This window comes from Typopeltis vanoorti, chromosome 15, assembly GCF_054136105.1.
Source record: "Typopeltis vanoorti isolate ZY-2024b chromosome 15, IOZ_Tvanoo_1.0, whole genome shotgun sequence".
NCBI lineage: Eukaryota > Metazoa > Arthropoda > Arachnida > Uropygi > Thelyphonidae > Typopeltis > Typopeltis vanoorti.
The window spans coordinates 958,781-978,833 of record NC_143563.1 but is presented as its reverse complement, the minus strand read 5'-3'; the positions used below and the strand labels follow the sequence as shown (position 1 = coordinate 978,833).

The following is a 20,053-nucleotide window of genomic DNA, read 5'->3' as shown; positions in this document are numbered from 1 at the left end:
ATTTTTTTCTTGAACACTTAGAAGACAGAATTTTCGCTTTTGACCCAAAACCAACAATGTGGTCTGCACTACATCAGTGACATCTTTGCCGTTTGAAGTCGCACAGAACCTGATCTCTACTCATTTCTACAAAAAAAAAAAAAAAAAAAAAAGAAAGAAAAGAAAAATAAATACCCTGCATCCTTGTATCAAGTTCACACTAGAAAAGGAATCATCAAGAGGTATTTCCTTTCTTGATGTATACATCCTGCACAAACAAGATGGATCCATTTCCACTTCTGTCTACTGAACACCAACTTTTTCAGGTCTTTATATCCATAATACACCAGTTCACTATCCATCTCAAAAATATGATATCATAAAATCTTTAGTATCCAGAGCACACAAGATTTGTTCTTCTGAAGAATCCCTAAAACAAGAATTGGAAATTATCAAAGAAACAGCCTTACTAAATGGTTAAAATTCAATCTTCTTTTTATTCAGCTTAATCCACTTAAGTAGGGTTGCTGTTTTTATTGAGTCTCCTCCACATTCTCCTGTTTGAGAATAAAGCACATCTAAGTACTTCATCCTCAGGTCCTTCTCCACTAGCTCTCTCTACCTCTTCTTTGGCTGCCCTTGCTTCCTCCTCCCCTACACATCCGTCTGCATGACCTGTCTTTCCACATACTTGTCCTCCCTCCTTGTAACATGACCAAAACCATCTCAACCTTGCCTCCTGTAATGAATATAATCCAATAAAAACCCAAAAAATGATTAACCACTCTCCTACAAATCAACCTAGACAAGAAGAAGCCCACAGGACTCCCCTTCCATATATTAAAGGCATCTCTGAACGTGTGGCAAAAATTATGAGAAAATATCAACCCATTGCTTCCTACAAACCAGTCAATCAACCTACACAACTTGCTACTTTCTCCAAAAGACAAACTCTCACCAATGATACCATTTGTCTTATACCAAGTATCATGTTCATATAACTTGTCTTACTATGGACAAATAGGAAGATCTATAAATAAACGTATCTCTGAACATCAAGACCACATACGCCTTATCAAACCTCACAAATCTGGCCTTGCACAACATGGAATAAAAAATCAGCATGGAATAAAAAAAACAGCATGTGGATCTATGTAGTAACTTGGCATTTTGCCAAGTTACTACATAGATCCACATATAAACACAATTTATATAAAGAAAATACTGAAGCCTTACTTCGTAGAGCTAATCTTAATCGTAATGACTATCTCACTATTTCAAAAGTTTGGGAAATTGTTATCCTCATTTGTATTCAGTAATTTAACTGCTATATTTTAATGTAATTTAAGTAATTTTAATTTTAACCCAGTAGTTTTTAATCCATAAACACACGATTGTATATGTAGAGGGATTCCAATTTAAGCATGTGCACTATTGTTTTTTGAATTCACTTCCTATTGTTATTTGTTAGTTTTACTGATGATGTCTTATGATACATAAGATGAAATATTTACACAATAAAAAAAAGTTATTTACTGTGGCATATATGTTATTCTATAGTTATGGATACCCCACAGGCTTCACTATTTAAAAAAAAAAAAAGAAAAAAAGCCACATATTCAACATATACCCGAAAAGATGATCATCAAGAATGCTTAATAAATATAAGCTCTATACCATATTCAAACCATACATTGATCTAGCAACCCTCATTCATTCACAGAATTGATCCTTCATCTCATCCAATTAGTATATGAAGTGCCCTGTACTTGTAACTTGGCTTATTATGGATAGACAGAAAGATCTGTTGATATTCACCTCAAAGTAAATGAGAAATACATTTGCCGCCATCCTTATGTCAAGTTGAGACTGCAGAACCATGTTGAGGTGAATGCTTCATTGATATTGGGTGGAGCCCTAGTTCTGACAGTCATATAAGCTAACCAATTTATGATAATTTCTCAATTGAGAATAATTCATCTGAGGGAGCCTGATGATACACAAGGAGCGTGAAGTAGTCATCATCATCAAATTCCTGCCATGTACCTTCAAGGGGTGTACAGAATATGATAGTACTACATGAAAAAAATTACATCATTACTAACTTCCTATCTACAATTTTCCTCCAAATCAGTCTGTTACTTGTCAAGACTCCAACATTATCAGATCTAATATTTCTATCGTCTAAGGCACTTTGTAGCGTATCAATCCACCTATATGTGTGTGGAATGTATGCATTCCCGAATTAGGCTGGAGTATGGATTGAAAGTGATAGTGGTGGGAGAATGTGTAGAAAGTGTATGCAAAGTGAGGAGTCGAAGTATGTGTCAGGTTGTGAGACAGTTATGGTTGAAGAAAGCCAGAATGCGAGTGAAAATAGTGGCTCGATAGGGAATTGCGGTGTACAAGATGGCAATGTGAGCGGTGATCTAAGAAAGAGTGAGAGCAATTATACAGAAAGAGAAAATGGTTTGAATGATAAAAAAAATGAGGAATTATTTGTAGGAAGTGAGATCGCTAGGCTGCGCACAGTGATACAAGATGCGCAGCGGCAATTAGAGCACCTGCAAAACTCTTTCCAGAGTGATTCGGCTAACGTAAATAAACAGCGTGGACGAGTTTCCGAAATGAAGGAGAGAGTGTTGTATGGTGACTCGTTATTAAGAGGAGTAATAGATGGGAGTGTAACTAAATCGTACTTACCTGGTGCGAAATTTAAGGATGTAAGTGAGAGCATTAGAGTGCAAAAACATAGGGTGAAAGAAATAACAATTGTGGCTGGTACGAATGAATTGAAAGGTGATAAATTTTTTATGAGAGGACTTGAAAGTATTGTTAAAGGTAGCGAAAGAAAAGAGTGACAGAGTTAGAATGGTGAGTCTGTTACCGCGGTATGACAGAGAGGAGTTTAGAAGGAGGGCCATAATCGCAAATGATATTATGCGAAGGTTATGCGGATGGTGTGGTGTGGAATTTGTGGACGTGTGGAATGAGTTTGATGGGCGAAAGGACTTATACAAGATGGATGGCCTGCATTTGAATGGACTTGGTGTGCGGAGACTAGAAAAAGTGTTGCTAAATGAAGTGAAAATGGATGTGCAGAACCAGGGAAACTAGAACTACCAAGGAGGGGGGGGGGGGAGTGGATATCCAGACATCAGTGAGACAGTTGAGTGTAAAAATGTAAATAATATACCTGAGCCAGCAATAAGGACAAAAAATGGGAATGGGATATTTAGAATAACGCATCAAGATAAGGGTGGGACAAAGGGAACACTGCAATTCATGTATACTAATGCCAGGAGTATTAGGAACAAGAAGGAAGAATTTTTGGCCTTGATTGGCTCTTCCTGGCCACAGGTTATTGGCATTAGTGAAACATGGCTGACAGAAGATGATATAGTTAGTGGGATAGAATGTGTAGGTTATAGTATGTTTAGGAGGGACAGAGAGAATAAAATTGGGGGAGGGGTGTTATTGATGATAGCTGATGAACTGCAGCCAAGGAGAATTGAAGTATTGCAGGATAGTGAAAGGAGCTCATTTGAGGCTATTTGGTGTGAGATTGATACTAGTGGAATAAAATATACAGTTGGGTGCTGCTATAGACCAGGTGATGGAATAGATGGTGGAGATGGTATGCATAAACAAATTGATGAAATGAGTGGAAGGAGGGTAATTATTATGGGGGATTTCAACTATGGTAACATTGATTGGAAGGAGGAGAGGACACATGTGAGGAAGGAAATGGATTTTATTCAATTATTAAGGGATAACTATCTGAAACAGCATGTAATTGAAAATACTAGGGGTGTGAGAGTGCTTGACCTGGTAATAGTATCTGAGAATTTGACTGTAATGAATAAGACCATGTTGCCACCTATTGGTGAGAGTGATCATAAGGTCTTGACCTGGGAGGTGGCTAAAGGTGTGAAATTTGTGATTAAGACAGGGTATATGTGGAATTACCGTGCTGGCAAGTATGACAAGCTTAGGAGATTGCTTGGATCAGTGCCATGGCATGTACAACTGCAGGGGCTGGACGTCGATAGAGCATGGGAAGTGATCAAAGAGCATTTACAGGAGGTTATGGCTGATTGTATACCTAAGGTCCAAATAGTGAAACAAGGAGGGGTTAAATGGATGAATAACACCATTAAGCTTGAGCTGCAAAAAAAGAAACAACTATGGAGGGAATTTAAAGAAAGGGGTGACCTGCAGGCACACGAACGGTATAAAGTACAGGCCAGAAGGGTAACGAGTGTGGTAAAAACAGCAAAAGCCGATTATGAAAGGAAACTAGCTATGCAAGCAAAAGAGAATCCCAAACAGTTCTTTCAATATGCTGCAAGCAAGAAAAAAACTGTACATGGCAAAATGATTTTAAGGAATGACGATGGTAAAGAGTTCACTGAACCAGTCGATATAGTGGAGTTACTGAGCGCGCACTTTGCAAAAGTATATCATCCAGGTGGTGACGTTGAAAAAATGAAGGAACCATTAGTTTATATGGGAATTGTGATGAATGAAGTGGAGGTGAATAGTCTATTACAGAACCTTAATGTGAATACATCTGTGGGATTGGAAGGTATACCGGCACGGGTCTTGCATGAAGCGGCTAATGAATTATCAGTGCCCTTGACCATGTTGTTTAATCTGAGTCTCAGGTCTGGCTTAGTCCCAAAGGCGTGGAAAGAGGGGAAAATAGTTTCACTGCATAAAGGAGGATCCAAGACTATGGTTGCAAATTACCAACCGATCAGCATATCAGGAGTCATTGTCAAGGTCTTGGAGAAAGTAGTCAAGGGAAAAATACAGGAATGGATTGATGAAAATGAGATACTGTACAGAGGACAGCATGGCTTTGTGAAGGGTAGATCAAGCCTCAGTAACTTGCTCAAGTTTTATAACAAGGTGACGGCTGAACTGGATAAGGGAAATGCGTTTACAGTGATACTGCTGGACCTGGCAAAGGCGTTTGACAGGATACCACATGGAATTCTAATCCGTAATGGAATGGATATAGGGTTAGTGAGATGGATAGCTGGGTGGTTGATGGAGAGATATCAAAGAGTAATTTATTCAGGAGTAGAGTCCAAAAAACGGCCTGTGACTAGTGGTGTGCCACAGGGTTCTGTTCTTGGAACACTGCTGTTTAATCTGTTCATTAACGATATAGGGAAGGGTCTAAGTGGGACAGTTCATTTGTTCGCTGATGATGCAAAGTTGGGTAGGGCGATAGTGAATGCAGAAGATGTCAAAGTCTTGCAAGATGACTTAGATAGATTGGAGTTCTGGACTAAGGAGAATGGATGTCAATTTAATGTGACAAAATGTAAGGTTATGCATTTCGGAGTGAAAAGATTAGCAGCAGTATACCACATTGGTGGAACTGTACTCCAAGAGATTGATGAGGCCAGGGACTTGGGAGTGTTGGTGGATAGGGAAATGAAGTTTAGGGGCACATTGCGAAAGTAGCTAAATCAGCTCATCAACTCACTTGGTTGTTGAAAAATACCTTGACGAGCAGAGAAAAACAAGTTATTGTACCTCTGATTAGCAAAAAGATTAGCAAAACAAGTGTTCTCTGCAGGTTGGCAGCAAAACGACCCAGAGCTGGGTTCTTTACTTTAAGAGTGGTAAATGAGTTTAATAAGCTGCCAGAGTCTGTTGTGGGTGCTATGACGGTGAGTGAGTTCAAGGCAAGGTATGATAGATACTGTGAGAATGTTGAACAGCTGTGTGAACATGATGTTTAGGGCCTCCCTCGATGAGTCTAACGACTCCTGGAGTAGCCCGTGGTAATAATAATAATAATATATCTTGGTCTTCCTCTGGGTCGTTTTGCTGCCAACCTGCAGAGAACACTTGTTTTGCTAATCTTTCTTCGCCCATTCTGTGACCATTTAAGTGATCATACCATCTGAGATTAGCTCTGCTAATGCATTCCTGGATGTTGACAATGTCAAGTTCTTTACTAATATCCTCGTTTTTAATATGATATTGCCATTGATGCCATCTGTTCATGCCTATAATCTTTCTCAGGACTCTCATATCTGCAGTCTCTAGTCTTTGGTCAAGTGTTTTACTTCTGCCCCAGCTCTCTCAGATCCATAAGTTAAAACTGGTTTGAACACTGTCTTGTACAGCTAATTTAGTGTTTCAACTAATTTATCTCGTATTCCATTTTCTTATTCCTTCAATTCTAACTGCTGACTTACAATTCAAATAAAGACTAAGTATTGCTTGATATAATGCCCCATTGACACCATATAACTGTAGCGTATTGAATAGCTTCTCTCTTGGCACCTTGTCATATGCCTTTTCCAAATCGACAAAACTTAAATACAGATCTCTGTTATATTTCCATGCTTTCTCGACTATTTGTCGTAAAGTGAAGTAGTACATAAGGTCAGGTCTGGCATGCCACTGTGAGGATCCTGTAGAGAGAATGCCGAGTGCTACTGTTAGAAATGTGGAAATTTGCTAACCCATCCACGCACTTCACTTCATAGAAGTGAAGGGGGTGTCTAAACCAGTATAGAAGTCAGTACAGGTCAGCGACTATTTTTTTTTTTTTTTGGAGCCAAATACACATATGAAACATTCCCAAACCTCAAGAAACATAACTGTATCATGATTTGCCAAAAATTTGGGAGACAGTCATTTATCTTCATCCAACAACAGATAGCACTAAATTAGGATAAATTTAGCACTATTAACAAATCGTGGTGGCTTAGAGATACATACAGATGCTTATACTTATATACATAACATAATTGCAAGATTGTCAACTAAAACCCTTCCTTTGCAGGGTTTTATGCCATGCACTTATATCCTTTCTTGACGGAATATTTTTCATGTCTCGCAATCTCCCAAGTCAAGTGTATGGTCACTTTTCCCATTCCAACATGACCTTAGTTATGAATAGCTCTTCTGATCCTGTGACCAGATATAATACTCTTGCACCTCAAGTCTCCTACATCACATGCTGCCTTAAATAACTCTCTCTCAAGATGTGTATAAATTTCATTTCCTTCCTGCCATGTGATCTCCTTTCTTTCTGATCTATATCTGCATAGTTGAAGTCCTCCATATTAATCACTCAACCTGCACTCATTGTATTAATTTGCTGACACATCTTCCAGATTATCCTTGGAACCCCCTGACCAATAGCAGTAACCAATCATATTTTGTCTTATTGGCCTTGATCTCACACCGGACTGCTTCAAATTAACAGCCACCTTCCAGCCTATCTCCTATTCTTTTGTCTGCAATTCATCTGCTGTCATCAGCAGTACTCATCTCCCCATCTTCCTTGAAAATACTAAACCCTTCACATTCTATCCCTGTATAAACATCATCTGCTGTTTGCTGAGTCTCACCTAATGCCTATAATATTTTGCACGGTTGTACTAACCAATGCCCAAAACACCTCTCCTGTTCCTGATACTTCTGGCATTAGTATATAGAAAGTGCAGCATCTCTTTGCCCTCTTCACCTCAACCTGAATTGACTATCCCATTCAATATTTTGGCTTGAGAGACTGGATTCTGTGCTCACTCACTTGCTTCATGGGTTCCTTCACACACACACTCATCCACTCTAATTGCATAAGGTTTCCTGAATTTGCACTTCTGCATGCTCAGTGAACAAAGCTCTCTCTACCTAACACTAAAACTATTTCGATGTAGTCCATAAGCTTTATACAATAAGACTTTGTTGTATAATGAAACCTGTGGGGCATTCATGACTAAACATACACATGTAACCACAGTAATAAGATTTTTTTTTTAGATTTTTTAATCAGTAAATATTTCATCCTAAGTATCATAGAACATTGTCAGTACAGTTAATTCAAACAGTACTAGGAATCACATACAGTTAGGGTGCATGCTGACAATGGAATCCCTCTGTGTGTGCAGTAGCATGTTATAGAATTAAATTAAGATATATTTGGAGAGAGAGAAAAAAATCTCCTTCCTGGATGTACACATCTAAAGAAAATGGTTATATCTCCACTTTTGTCTATCGTAAGCTGACATTTTCAGGTTGCTACATTCACAATTCTTTGGCTCATCATCCTTCTCAAAAATTTGGCATCGTTAAATCATTAGTAACCAGAGCACACAGATTCTGCTCCTCCAAAGAATCTTTAAACCAAGAATTGGAAATAATCAAAAACACAGCCATACAAAATGGATACAATCCAAAAACAACACAAACAATCATCAGTCACTTCCCCACGTATCAACCTAGACAAGAACAAGCCCATAGGATTCCCATACCTTATGTCAAAGGCATCTCCAAACGACTTTCAAAAATTATGAAGAAATATCAATTGGCTGCTACCTACAAACCAATCAACCAGATCTACACATGGTTACCTTCTTCTAAAGACAAACTCTCACTCCTGATGCTACCTGGTGTGTACGAGGTCCCATGTTCCTGTAAATTGTCCTACTATGGACAGACAGGTAGATCCATTAGCAAACTCATTTCAGAACATCAAGAACATATCTGTCTTATCAAACTGCAGAAATCTGGCCTCTCACAACACGGAATTGAAAACCCAATCCATAGGATTCATTGAAAAAAACAAATTTCTATAATCTCTATATAACATGAACGTTTATATAAAGAAAGTGCTGACGCCCTACGTCACAGACCCAGTTTGAACCGTAATGACGTTCTTACTATCCCTAAAGTCTGAGAAATTGTCATCCTAAATTGTGTAAATAATTTATATATGTTATCTCATTTTAATGTAATCTTTATTTATTTATTTTTAATCTCCAGATATATTTTAATTTAATTCTATGACATGCTACTGCATGCATAGAGAGATTCCGTTGTAAGCATGCACCCTAACTGTATGTGATTCCTAGTTTTGTTTGAATTAACCGTACTGACAATGTCCTATGATACTTAGGACAAAATATTTACTTATTAAAAAAATCTTATTACTGTGGTTATGTGTGTATGTTTAGTCAGCTTTATACAAATCCTTCTTTCCATCAAACACAATGGCTTGTGTTTGATGGAAACGTTGTCATTCCTCCATAACCTGTGTATTGGCTAGCCGAGTGGTTAGTGTATACACTCTTCAGCCAAGAGGCTGTGGGTTTGAATCCTGCCATGGTCATGATTGTCCTACTAACCATTTACCATGTATACAGCCTGTAACCTGTGTCCTTGTGCGGCATGACCTTTGATGTCTTTGTTCCATAAAAATCAAAACTAACTAACCTGTATATGAGCGGATACACTGACCACTCGGCCTGGTTGGCTGAGTGGTCAGCATATCCGCTCTCCAGCCAAAAGGCTGTGGGTTCGAATTCCCGCCTTAGGCATGGATGTTTGTGATTGTCTGTGAAAGTACTAGTGGTGGTAGATGATGAAGGTTGGTGGAGCAGTGAGACAAGCAGTTGTAGAGTAGATTCCCCTCTCTCGATGAGTCTTTGGACTCCCTGGAGGCATGATGTAATAATAATAATATTGATTTGTTTGCTATCCTACTCAATTTGCCTCTATGTTAGGAGACATACAATTTTTACCTTCTTGCTGTTCATTTTTGTTCGTCCACAGATTCCTTGACATCCTCCTTTATAGAATATCTCTCACCTCCTAGATCATCAGTGCTTACCAAGACAGTTCTTTCACCTTACCTTTTTTCATCCAGATGGCATGACTAATAACATTAATTTTTGCACCAGGAAACATGAGTTTGTTATATTTTCATTAAGTACTCCTCTGATCATTGTCCGCGGGGTTAGCCTAGTGGCTTTGCGCTTTGCAACCATATGCCTAGGGAAGGAGTGTCCTAGGTTCGATTCCCATCAGAGACGTGAGGAGCTGAAGGATCTTCCTTAGCCATAGCTAAGTTAGCCGGTCTTGGGCGCGAGCAGTAGGGTTTTTTCCGCCAGTTTATCTGGTGTTTTTCATCCCGCAAACAGGCAAACCGGCCCCATGAACACACAGGGATACAGCCAAGAATAACTTGAGGCATAGGAGTGACCATTCTATCCTCGTATTTTGGTTACGAAATCCAAACATGCTTGGAAGGTTGTGGGCCTTAAAGGCCTGTTAAAGCCATTGGGATAGATAGACTCCTCTGATCATTGAGTCCCCATGCATAATTTTCTCCTTAGAATGTTTTTCTCATTTGTTGATATGATCTTGATTTTTACCTTGGACAATCTGTTTCTTTATCTTTTTAGCTGTGTTAATCTCTTGCCTCTTCTGCAACTTTTTGACTTTATCCTGTGAAGGATAACATTTAAGCATGCTATTTGTTATTTATGTCTATTTTGTTCTCCTGTATTTTTACTGTGCGCATGGTCAGTATTAATTCTGACGTTATTGTTTTCCATTTTACCATTGATACTATCTGCTCTAGTAACATTCCCTTCATTCTCATTACCTAACTGGCACTCATTCTTGAAACACTTGATACAAACTTGTCTTTCATTCTCCTTCCATAAATCTTAATTTTCATGATGAATACATCTCGTGCACACTACACTGTAAAAAAAAAAAAATCTTGTAAATTCAAATCACCCAACAATGATCTTTGCTGCTATTGTACCACCCATTGGCACCATACTGACAGTTATATTAAAAAAAAAATGGCATTTACTTACAAACTAAACAACTCAGTCAGTCAACCACCTGCATAAAACAAAAACTACAGAGTTAATTAACCCAATATTATTAACTAAGTCATGAAAAAATTGCTTATTTTTTGGCAGCAGTACAACACACACAATGCATCCTCTTGTGCACTCACTGTCTTGTTACCTAAGACATTTTTGTACTTTGTAATTTATATGGTTTGTATTTAGAAATTGTATACAGAATTTCATGTTTGATCATTTCTTTTTAAGAAATAAAATAATTTTTAATATCTGCTGTTATTTATTAAATTTAAACAGGCTTTATATGCATCCAAGATTATATCATATGCCCAAGGATTCATGTTACTTAAAGAAGCTGCCAAAGTCTATGGATGGAAACTTAATTACGGTTCCATTGCTCTTATGTGGCGTGGAGGCTGTATTATTCGCAGGTAGGTAGCACAGGGTGTCCTTAAACTATTTTGTTTTGTAGTTGAATTTAAAATGTTTGACAAATGCACAGTGGCACAGTTATCCTCTGAGTTATTTGCAATTTTATGCTGTGTCCTTTCAACTTCCTTTCCACCATAACTCCAAGATCCCTAGCCTCATCAATTTCTCCAAGCATAATCTCACAAATATAATATGCCCTCTGAATTCTCATCACATCAGAGTGCATAAATTTACAGTTACACATTGAATTGGTAACCATTATCGCTTGCCCATACTTTCAGCCTGTTGAAATAATTACATTTAATGAAATGAGAACAGGTTTAATCATCATCACAAATCATCATCTTCATGGATACAATATTGTGTATGTTATTACAATTAAATTTTTGTAATAACATACACAAAAAAAAAGTGGAAGAAATCACTTTTTTTAAACCTATCCTATGGGGGAAGGGGTGCTTCCTCTGAGTGTTTTTGGCTAGCCTTAGCTGTTAGGCAGGAGGTAAAAAACTAGCCTAATCTAAAAAAAAATGTGGTTATGTCGGGAAGTTAAGTATTTCTGAATTTTGACTGTCACAGACACAAGATGTGTCTGTGACAGTCAAAATATCGGAATGATTTAACCTTCTTAATTATTTCTTTGTGCTGTATTCATTCCATTAGATGTAATTATAAGTGTAAACTAGCACCTAAGCCTAAACATGCAAGCCTAGGGAAATTCTTCTGTAAATGCTGCATGTCAGTAGAATCCCTGATTGTCCTGTCTTTCTTTACATCTTCAACAGATAATTGAACCAGCTCTTTCTCAATATCATTAATGTAAATTGTACAACAATGATCCAAGTACAAATTCCTGGCACACACTACTGGTCATCTTGAATCTGGCAGATTCACATCCCCATATGCCTACCCAGTCAGTCAGGTAGGCATATGGGGATGCCCTTCTGCTCTTCACAGATAATGAACCCTGAAGGGCAGACAGTTTCCATTGTGAAGTGATTTTAGGATATTTGCTATTTAAGAGCACTAAAAATGTAGCTACTGCATCTAGACCATGTGACCAAATAGCAAGCATCTTATCTACATAGCACAATCTAACCACATGACTATGTGGTTAGATTGTGCTATGTAGGTTTGAGCATGGCTATGTTGACTACTTGCTTAGTTGTAAAGTGAGAGGTGAAGGAATGAACCTATGGCTCTATCTACACATACCGGCCACTGAATTAGAAACCTTTATGCAGATGTACATAGACATCACTTATGCAGTGGATATGCAAAATACTTCATCACATGCATCACCATGTTCTAGGCAACTATATAAGAATGTTGCTGGTCGGAATCGTCAATAGTGTTGATCACAATTGGGAAAAACAAACGATCTTTTGAACTTCAATAATGGGCTTATTGTGGATACCCATCTGATGAAGCCAATTTTGAAAACAGCAGAATTGACTAGTTTCTCAAAAGGTGGGATATCCTCAGTGTTTAATCAGTGGAAAAATAACCCACATGGCTTATTTATGAGGTATAACTTTGGTCGTATGAGATAGTCTGTCAGGAATGAGATTAGCATCTGAAAAGGCTTGGATGGACAAATAGAACTCTCTGTGTGCAGCAATTCCCCAAAGCATTTAATGAAGATGGTTCCCAACCCATATCTCACTAGAATTATGAGCAGGGAATTGAAGAGGATCAATATTAAAGGTCCAACACAGTATTAAATAAAAGTTTTTAATTCAGTGGCCAATATGTGTAGTTGTTTATATTTTTTCTTTCTATATAAAATAACCAGCACTTATTGTAAATTGAATAATTTGAATATATCTGGCAAAAAATGTGGATTTATCAAATCAGGGGTCTTGGTTAATGGAAACGTGATATTTAGTAAGTTTGTGTGTAGTACTGTTCATTCTATGAACAGTTGGGCATAGGGTTTATGTTTTTGAATTTTTGGTGCCCATATATATTTTGATTGGCTTTACAAGAAAAGGCTCGAGTTTTTTAAATGTTTCTTTGTGTCATGAAGTGACTTAAGTAATTTAAGAACTTTATTCTTTTGTGGATTAATAGCGTCAAAGGAAATTCTACTTACAGAATTTGATTTTAAAGTAGAATGATCTTGTAGAAGATTGGGCATTTTGTTATCATATTCTGTTTGATTCATTACCATAGTAGTTTTGTCTGCTTTGGTTATAACAATATTCTTATTATTATATGCCTCTTTTAAAGCTGTGATTTCCTTTTTGTGAATACTTTTAGGAGACTTGGATTTGGGCAGGATGTTATCTACATCCAAATGAATTTTATTGGCTATTACTGGAGGCAGGACTTATCCCTCGTTCAGTGGAAGCCATTATTTATACTTTCGGAATTTGCCTAGTGTAACAGCCAGAGTACAGAGTTTTTGGATAAAATTCTATATTTTATTCAAAATCCATGTGTATGCCATATAAATATCTATAAATATTCCTTTTACATGTATGCTGATATCCATCTCTTACTATTGCAAAATACTTATCAAGGTTATATAATGTCTCTGGAAGCTAGTCATGCACCTCTGTCTCTTAGTGATGAGCACTTCATCACGTACACCTCTACAAGTCTACATTGCTTTCAGCTGAATTCGGGATAGAGTTGATTTATTATTTTTTAAGTTCTCTTGCAATTTTGAACAGAGTTGGGGCAAAATTCAGGACAGGAATGATAAGGTAATAAAATGCTGCTACATTGTCCAATAATTTATTCCACAACTTACTATATCTAAAAAAAAATGTATCCCTTAAAAAATCTTGTGTAAAAAATGAAATACTAAGGAAGCAGCTAGTTGCAGAGTAAAAGTAGCTACTTTGTTTGTTTGTTTTCAGTTGCTGCTGTTTGTGGTATTGCTTTTGAGCAATATCATAACAGAAGCAATAAGTGTAACTAATTATCAAAAATGTCAGCAGTCCACTTATAAATTGCAGCCAATTTCCTGCCTTGTTAATATTTGACACACTTCTTTTTTCATATATATATATATATATATTTTTTTTTTTAAATATGAGATTGAGCATTACTGACCTCATTAAAAGACTTACTGAAAGAGGGTTTTTCCACAGTGTACTATAATAAGGATTGGAGAATCATGAGAATTAGAGATCTAAATGTAGAGCAGATATCTCAAAGCATTATACCAAAGTTCTGCTATATGAAGGGGAAATAAACTGAGACTTTACAAGCTTTATATTTTTATTTTATTTTTGATGAGTATGATGCCCTTCCTTGATGAGTATGGACTCATGGGAGTCCATACTCATCAAGGAAGGGCACCTACTCTACAACTGTTTCCACCACTCAATCCACGAACTACAATGAACTGCAACTACACCAACGGCATCTACCACCACTACTTGTATTTTCACAGACAGTCACAAACATCCATGCCCACTGCTGGCATGTATGTTTGTTTGAACTCGCAGCCTTTTGGCTGGAGATCATGTTGGAGGCTTAATGGATTTTTTACAACACTCAAAAAGAATTAAGTGGGTGACACTAAAGGACACTAAAGTGGGTGACCTTAGAGGGCGCTCTACCTATCTAGGTAGAGCACCCTCTAAGGGCAGTAGTAGGTGGCCTGGAATGTAAGGTGGGAACTCTGGTGATGAGTGTTTCCCAAATCTTCGGAAGCTTAATGCACCCATATTTATTGAGATTTGGTTGGTTTTTGAGAGCTGCTGCTGCTTCTAAGAAAAGTCTCTCTTTCTTGAATTTTCTGTGGTGGAGCATGGTGGTTTTCTTCCATGATACTCTGTGGGTGGTGTCCAAAACATGGTCAGCCAAGCCTGAATGGCCATAGTTGTGTTTGAAGATGTAAGACTTGTGTTCCTCTAGACGGATGGATGCTGATCTGCCTGTCTGTCCAAAGTACGCCAGCTTACAGGAACAGGGTACTTTGTAAACTCCAGGCAGAGAGAGAGGAGGGAGCTGATCTTTCGTAGAACTTTAGTGTCACCCACGTGGTTGGGCTTAGTATTGTTTGTTATTTGTGCATATGTTACATTAATTTTTTTGTAATCCCCGTAGATGTCCTAGTGACTAGGACGAAATATAGGAAGTATTAAAGTCTATTTTAATTCTTTTTGAGTGTTGTAAAAAATCCATTAAGCCTCCAACATGATGTCCTCACAGCACTTAAGCCTCTACACACGTGTTTTGGCTGGAGAGTGGATATGCTAATCACTCAGCCAACCAGGCCGACTTTAATAGGCTTTACTGCCCATTGACCTAGTACTGCAAATCGAAAGCTAACTCAATAACCATTTCAATCAGAAGCAAATAATCAGTTCTATTATTGCAAAGAAGAATTCTGTTAAACAGAATTCATTGGCATTTGCTTGTCTTTTCCAAGAAACAGGTAAGGAAAGTATCATGTAATACATCAGATTATTCTTTTATTTGATAGCTGATTACAATTTCAACAAACTGCCAAAAAGTTAATGTAAATCTTAAAGTAACTATAGAGTTCAAGGCATCCATATGGTGAATCATAGTTGAGTATTTTCATAGTATTGATTATTTAATCTGAATTTATTTTTTGTTATATTTTATTACTGCTTTCAGTGTTTTCCTTGGCAATATCAAGAGTGCATTTGACAAAAATCCTAATCTTTCAAACCTCCTTATGGATGATTTCTTTCGGGATGCAATTAAAGACTGCCAGCAGTCTTGGCGTCAAGCAGTTGCCACGGCAGTAAGTTTAGGCATTCCAACACCAGCCTTCAGTTCAGCTTTAGCCTTCTATGATGGTTTTCGGAATGATTATCTTCCAGCTAACATGATTCAGGTAAAGATAAACTGCATTCATGTTAAAATTAAATAATACTGTGTTCATACCTAAACAAACTAAAATTTATAAATTTTAGAGTGCTTATGTATGATTAACATTTAATTTATGGCTTGGAGTTGCTAATATGGAGATAAATTGTCATAGTATTACTGATGTATAATAAGAGATTTGTTTATTGTAGCTGCAGGATAGTAATAATTGCTTAAAATCATAATAAAGCCTCTATAACTCAGTTTTGACAGTGCTCTTTGGTTGGAAAGATTCTGTTTGAATCCCATCTACATTGAGTGGGCACTTTATTAGGAACACCTTCCCATTTTCTGAAATGGGAAAGTGTTCCTAATAAAGTTCTCACTCAGTGTAGGACATCAAGAATTTTTATCAGAGGGTTCCTCTATTGAAGGCATTTGCTGGTCTTGGATGAAAGTAGCAGGGTTTCCTTCCAAACTTGGACTTTTCATTCAGCAAAATAGGCAAACTGGCTAATATGAGCATATGCAATTGATAATCATAATATACTATATGTATTATGGCTAACAGTTAACTGCATTATCTGAACATCAGATTTCAAAGAAGCCAAGTTGTAGGCCATTCAGCCTAATACACAAAGGTAGGAGGGGAGTGGAATCTTAAACACAATATAAATGTGTTTTTTATATTTATATTTATGTTCAAGAATTCTTGAATTAGGAGTAACTTCTGTTTTCATAATTAATCATGTAAAAACTTCATATTAAAAACAGTTTCAACCTAAAAATGTAAATATTGTAATTTCAGAGTAGTAGTAGTATTAATAAAAAGTATCGAAGCACGAGTTACAAATTAAAGGGACTATGAATGAGTGCAGAATGATGGTACAGCACTTTAAAAAGAGCAGGCTTGAAAAAAGGAATTGGGGTTTGAGGAAGATGAGAGAATGGAAGAGAGAGAGAAGTGTGGAGTTGAACAAGATAGGGCATAAGTTGGGATTAAGAAATAAGTGAAGGGGCAAATAAAACAGCAAAGATTAGAAGAGAAGGCTGAGCAGCATGATTATTATGGTGATGATTTAGGATCTCTATGGAATCACAAGACTCATCCTAGAAAATGCAAAGTCTCTCGTACCACTCCTTGAACTCATTCACCATTCATGCTCACTACTACTACTCTATCAGGCAATTTTGATGTGATTGTCTCATAAATACAAAATATTGTTAGGAGTGCTGGGAGTTTCTGGGTGCATGATAGAGCTTAGAATATGGATGAGATAGATTGTAGTATCGGTTGGTACTGATGATCTAAAATGATCATTTGGATAGTAAAAAGATTTAAGAGAAATGTTATAGATCTTCTCTTTCCCAACCTATGTAATAAGCTTTCAATGAGATGAATGTTGATAACTAATGACATTATAGAAAAATATATTACTGAGGAATATATGTATGCTTGAAGTACATTTGGTAACATGAGAGAATTATGTACACTGGAAATGTTCTTAATAAATTTATTTTAAATTTATTAAGCCACTGTCTCTTTTCTGAACATCAATTTTATACATAAACTGTACTAAGCTTGTAAAGAAAAAATGTCTGACTCACTGAATGTGGAAGAAAACATTTTTACATTTTGTGCTTTCTAGTTGCTATACAAATGCATCCTCAAGAAAAGAAAGTAAAAAAAAAAATGTAATGAAATATATATGTGCTTGACAATAGTATTCCCAGTGTCTTGTATTGTTTATCCCTTTTTATAATTATTTAGAAAGTTGTATACTGTAGACATTGCATTTCACATGATTGAGTATAGACATACTCACAAAAGACTGTTAGCCATAGGATGTCAGCATTAGTGCTATTGTGGGATGGCTAATGTTGGATTATCCAGAAGTCTTGCTCTCAAGTTCCAAAAATGGAACTTTTCAGTCAGTTGGTAATCTCACATCAGGCGAGAAAATTTGTATACAACCTAAGGACATTTGCAAAACATCCATATCTTATGATGGGATTCAACCTCACTGTTTGTTGATCAGAGTAGAAACACTCCCTCTTGGCTAATTAGTCAGCCATTCAAAGAGGTTGCTGTTCTCTAAACTTGTTGAAAGCATTGAGTCTAGGGAAATAAGTCATCATGGTTAGCATGTTTGTAATCTCATTGGGACTGTGGGTTGGGTGACAAGCTGTGTAGCATGTCACATAACAGAGCAGAGGCTGAGTTAATAATGGTACTGGATATAGGACTAATAGGAATGGTGCCAATGTTTCTTCAGAGATGGTTGGTATTAGTGAAACATAGTTGGCAGAAGATATTCTGAAAGGAATGGAGGTTGAAGGGTATAACATATTTTGGCAAGTCAAGACAAAATAGTAGGGCAGTGTTACTTATGATAGCAGAACAAACTGTGCTCACTCAGTAGAGAACCAAGACCAAGCAGGAATTAGTTTTGGTGATATCATCACGTGTAATTTTGAATGAAATGCTATATCTATTCCCAGCTGGAGAGGGTGATTATGGTCTTGGCACTTAGTAGAAGATTTTGGGTAGATGAGTCGAGCGGAAAAGATGGAATTGACAATGCATCGAAACTCACAAGGCAGTATCTGACAAAAGCAATGTATGACTGCATACCAAAGGTTAAGCAAGTAAATAGAGTAAGAGTGAAATCAAGTAATCTGTGCTGTAAAATAAAATGTTATGAGGAGGTACAACACAGGTGGTGGTGATCGGATCCATGAAGAGTATAAAGTGCAGGCTAGAAAGGTAACGAGCATGGTAAAGAAAGAAAAGGTGCAGTATGGGAGAAAATTTGACTGGTCAGGTCAAGATTAACTCAAGGGGAATTTTTCCCTACATGGCAAGCAAGAGGGAGAATAATTATGGCAGATTAACATTGGGAGAGTCATGGCAGCAGTCTAACAGCTACAAAGGATATAGTGGAATTACTGAATGAGCACTTTATCAGCTTATATCATACTGGTGTAAATGGTGCCATGCAATATTAGAATTGTAAGTAAAAGAAACAGGTGTATCAGTACTTGGTTGGGTTAGATGTGAATAAGGTTGTGGGAATGGATGACACATCCACATATTCTTAAGGAGGCTGTGCCTTTTGACCTGGTTATTTAATGAAAGTCTTGCAGTGCATAGGGTTCCTAAAGAGTGGAAAGAAGGCAAAATAGTACCACTCCAGAAGCATGATTCTAAGTCAGAAGTCTCCAACTAATAGGCCAGTCTGTATAACTGTGGTTGTGATCAAGGTGTTGGAGAGATTGGTAAGGAATAGAATACAGGATTGGGTTGATTGACATAGCATTCTTTTTGGTCAGCTTGGATTTGTGAAGGGTAGGTCCAGTTAAAGTAGTTGAATTTCATTTTATGATAAGGTGACAAGTCTGTTAGATAAGGGAGAATCATATACAGTGATATTCTTAGACTTTGCAAAAGCATTTGATAGATTACCACATGAAAAGTTGGTGTACAAGCTGCATAGGATGGCAATAGATATTATATTGATTAGATGGATCAGAGATTGGCTTTCAGAATGATACCAGGAGGTTGTGTATGGGGCAGCCTCTCTCAAAAAAGGAGGGTAACCTCCTTTTTTGACCTCTTTTAACCTCTTTCTAACCTCCTTTAACTTGTTTGTAAACGATATTATGTGGTCTGACTGGAGATCTTCAGTTGTTTGCTGATGATACAAAGTTGGGAAAAATTATAAATAGCATTGATGTTAATTCCCTTCAGGAAGATTTGAATAGACTTTTTACTTGGACAAAAGAGTGGGGTTGCAGTTTTAATATCAATGAGTGCAGTTTTGCATTTTGGAGTGTAGAAATAAGAATTCTGAAAGTGGTCTGAAAAGTTCTCAGCCTCAACCGTAGATGGCAACACTATCAGCAAGATTTTTTTTTTCTAAGTTGGTACGTCTGTCATAAGCATCCATGTGAAATTGCAAGTCATTCTATCAAGTAGTTTGTTTTATACAGCTGTCTGAAGCAAAAGTGTTGTCTGTATCCCTTGAAATGGATAAAATTGAGTATCGTGCAGTTATCAAATTCTTTGTAAAAGAAAGTTTAACCTCAAAAGAAACTCATTCGAAGTTCATAAAAGTTTATGGACACTATTCTCCTTCTTTTTCAACAATTAAGAAATGGGCTGCCGAGTTTAAACGTAGCTGTACCAGCCTTTAAGATGATCCACT

The 20,053-nt window shown here is 37.1% G+C and overlaps 1 protein-coding gene across 2 annotated transcripts in view; it reads left to right on the top strand.

Annotated features, from left to right (window-relative positions):
* Pgd (phosphogluconate dehydrogenase) overlaps positions 1-20,053 on the top strand; it is a 246,262-nt gene that overhangs the window by 209,787 nt on the left and 16,422 nt on the right. For both annotated transcript variants that reach the window (XM_090405817.1, XM_090405816.1), the window contains exons 10-11: positions 10,914-11,047; positions 15,651-15,873. In XM_090405817.1, the coding sequence (XP_090261943.1) occupies positions 10,914-11,047; positions 15,651-15,873 (357 nt within the window). The remainder of the gene's footprint in view (positions 1-10,913; positions 11,048-15,650; positions 15,874-20,053) is intronic.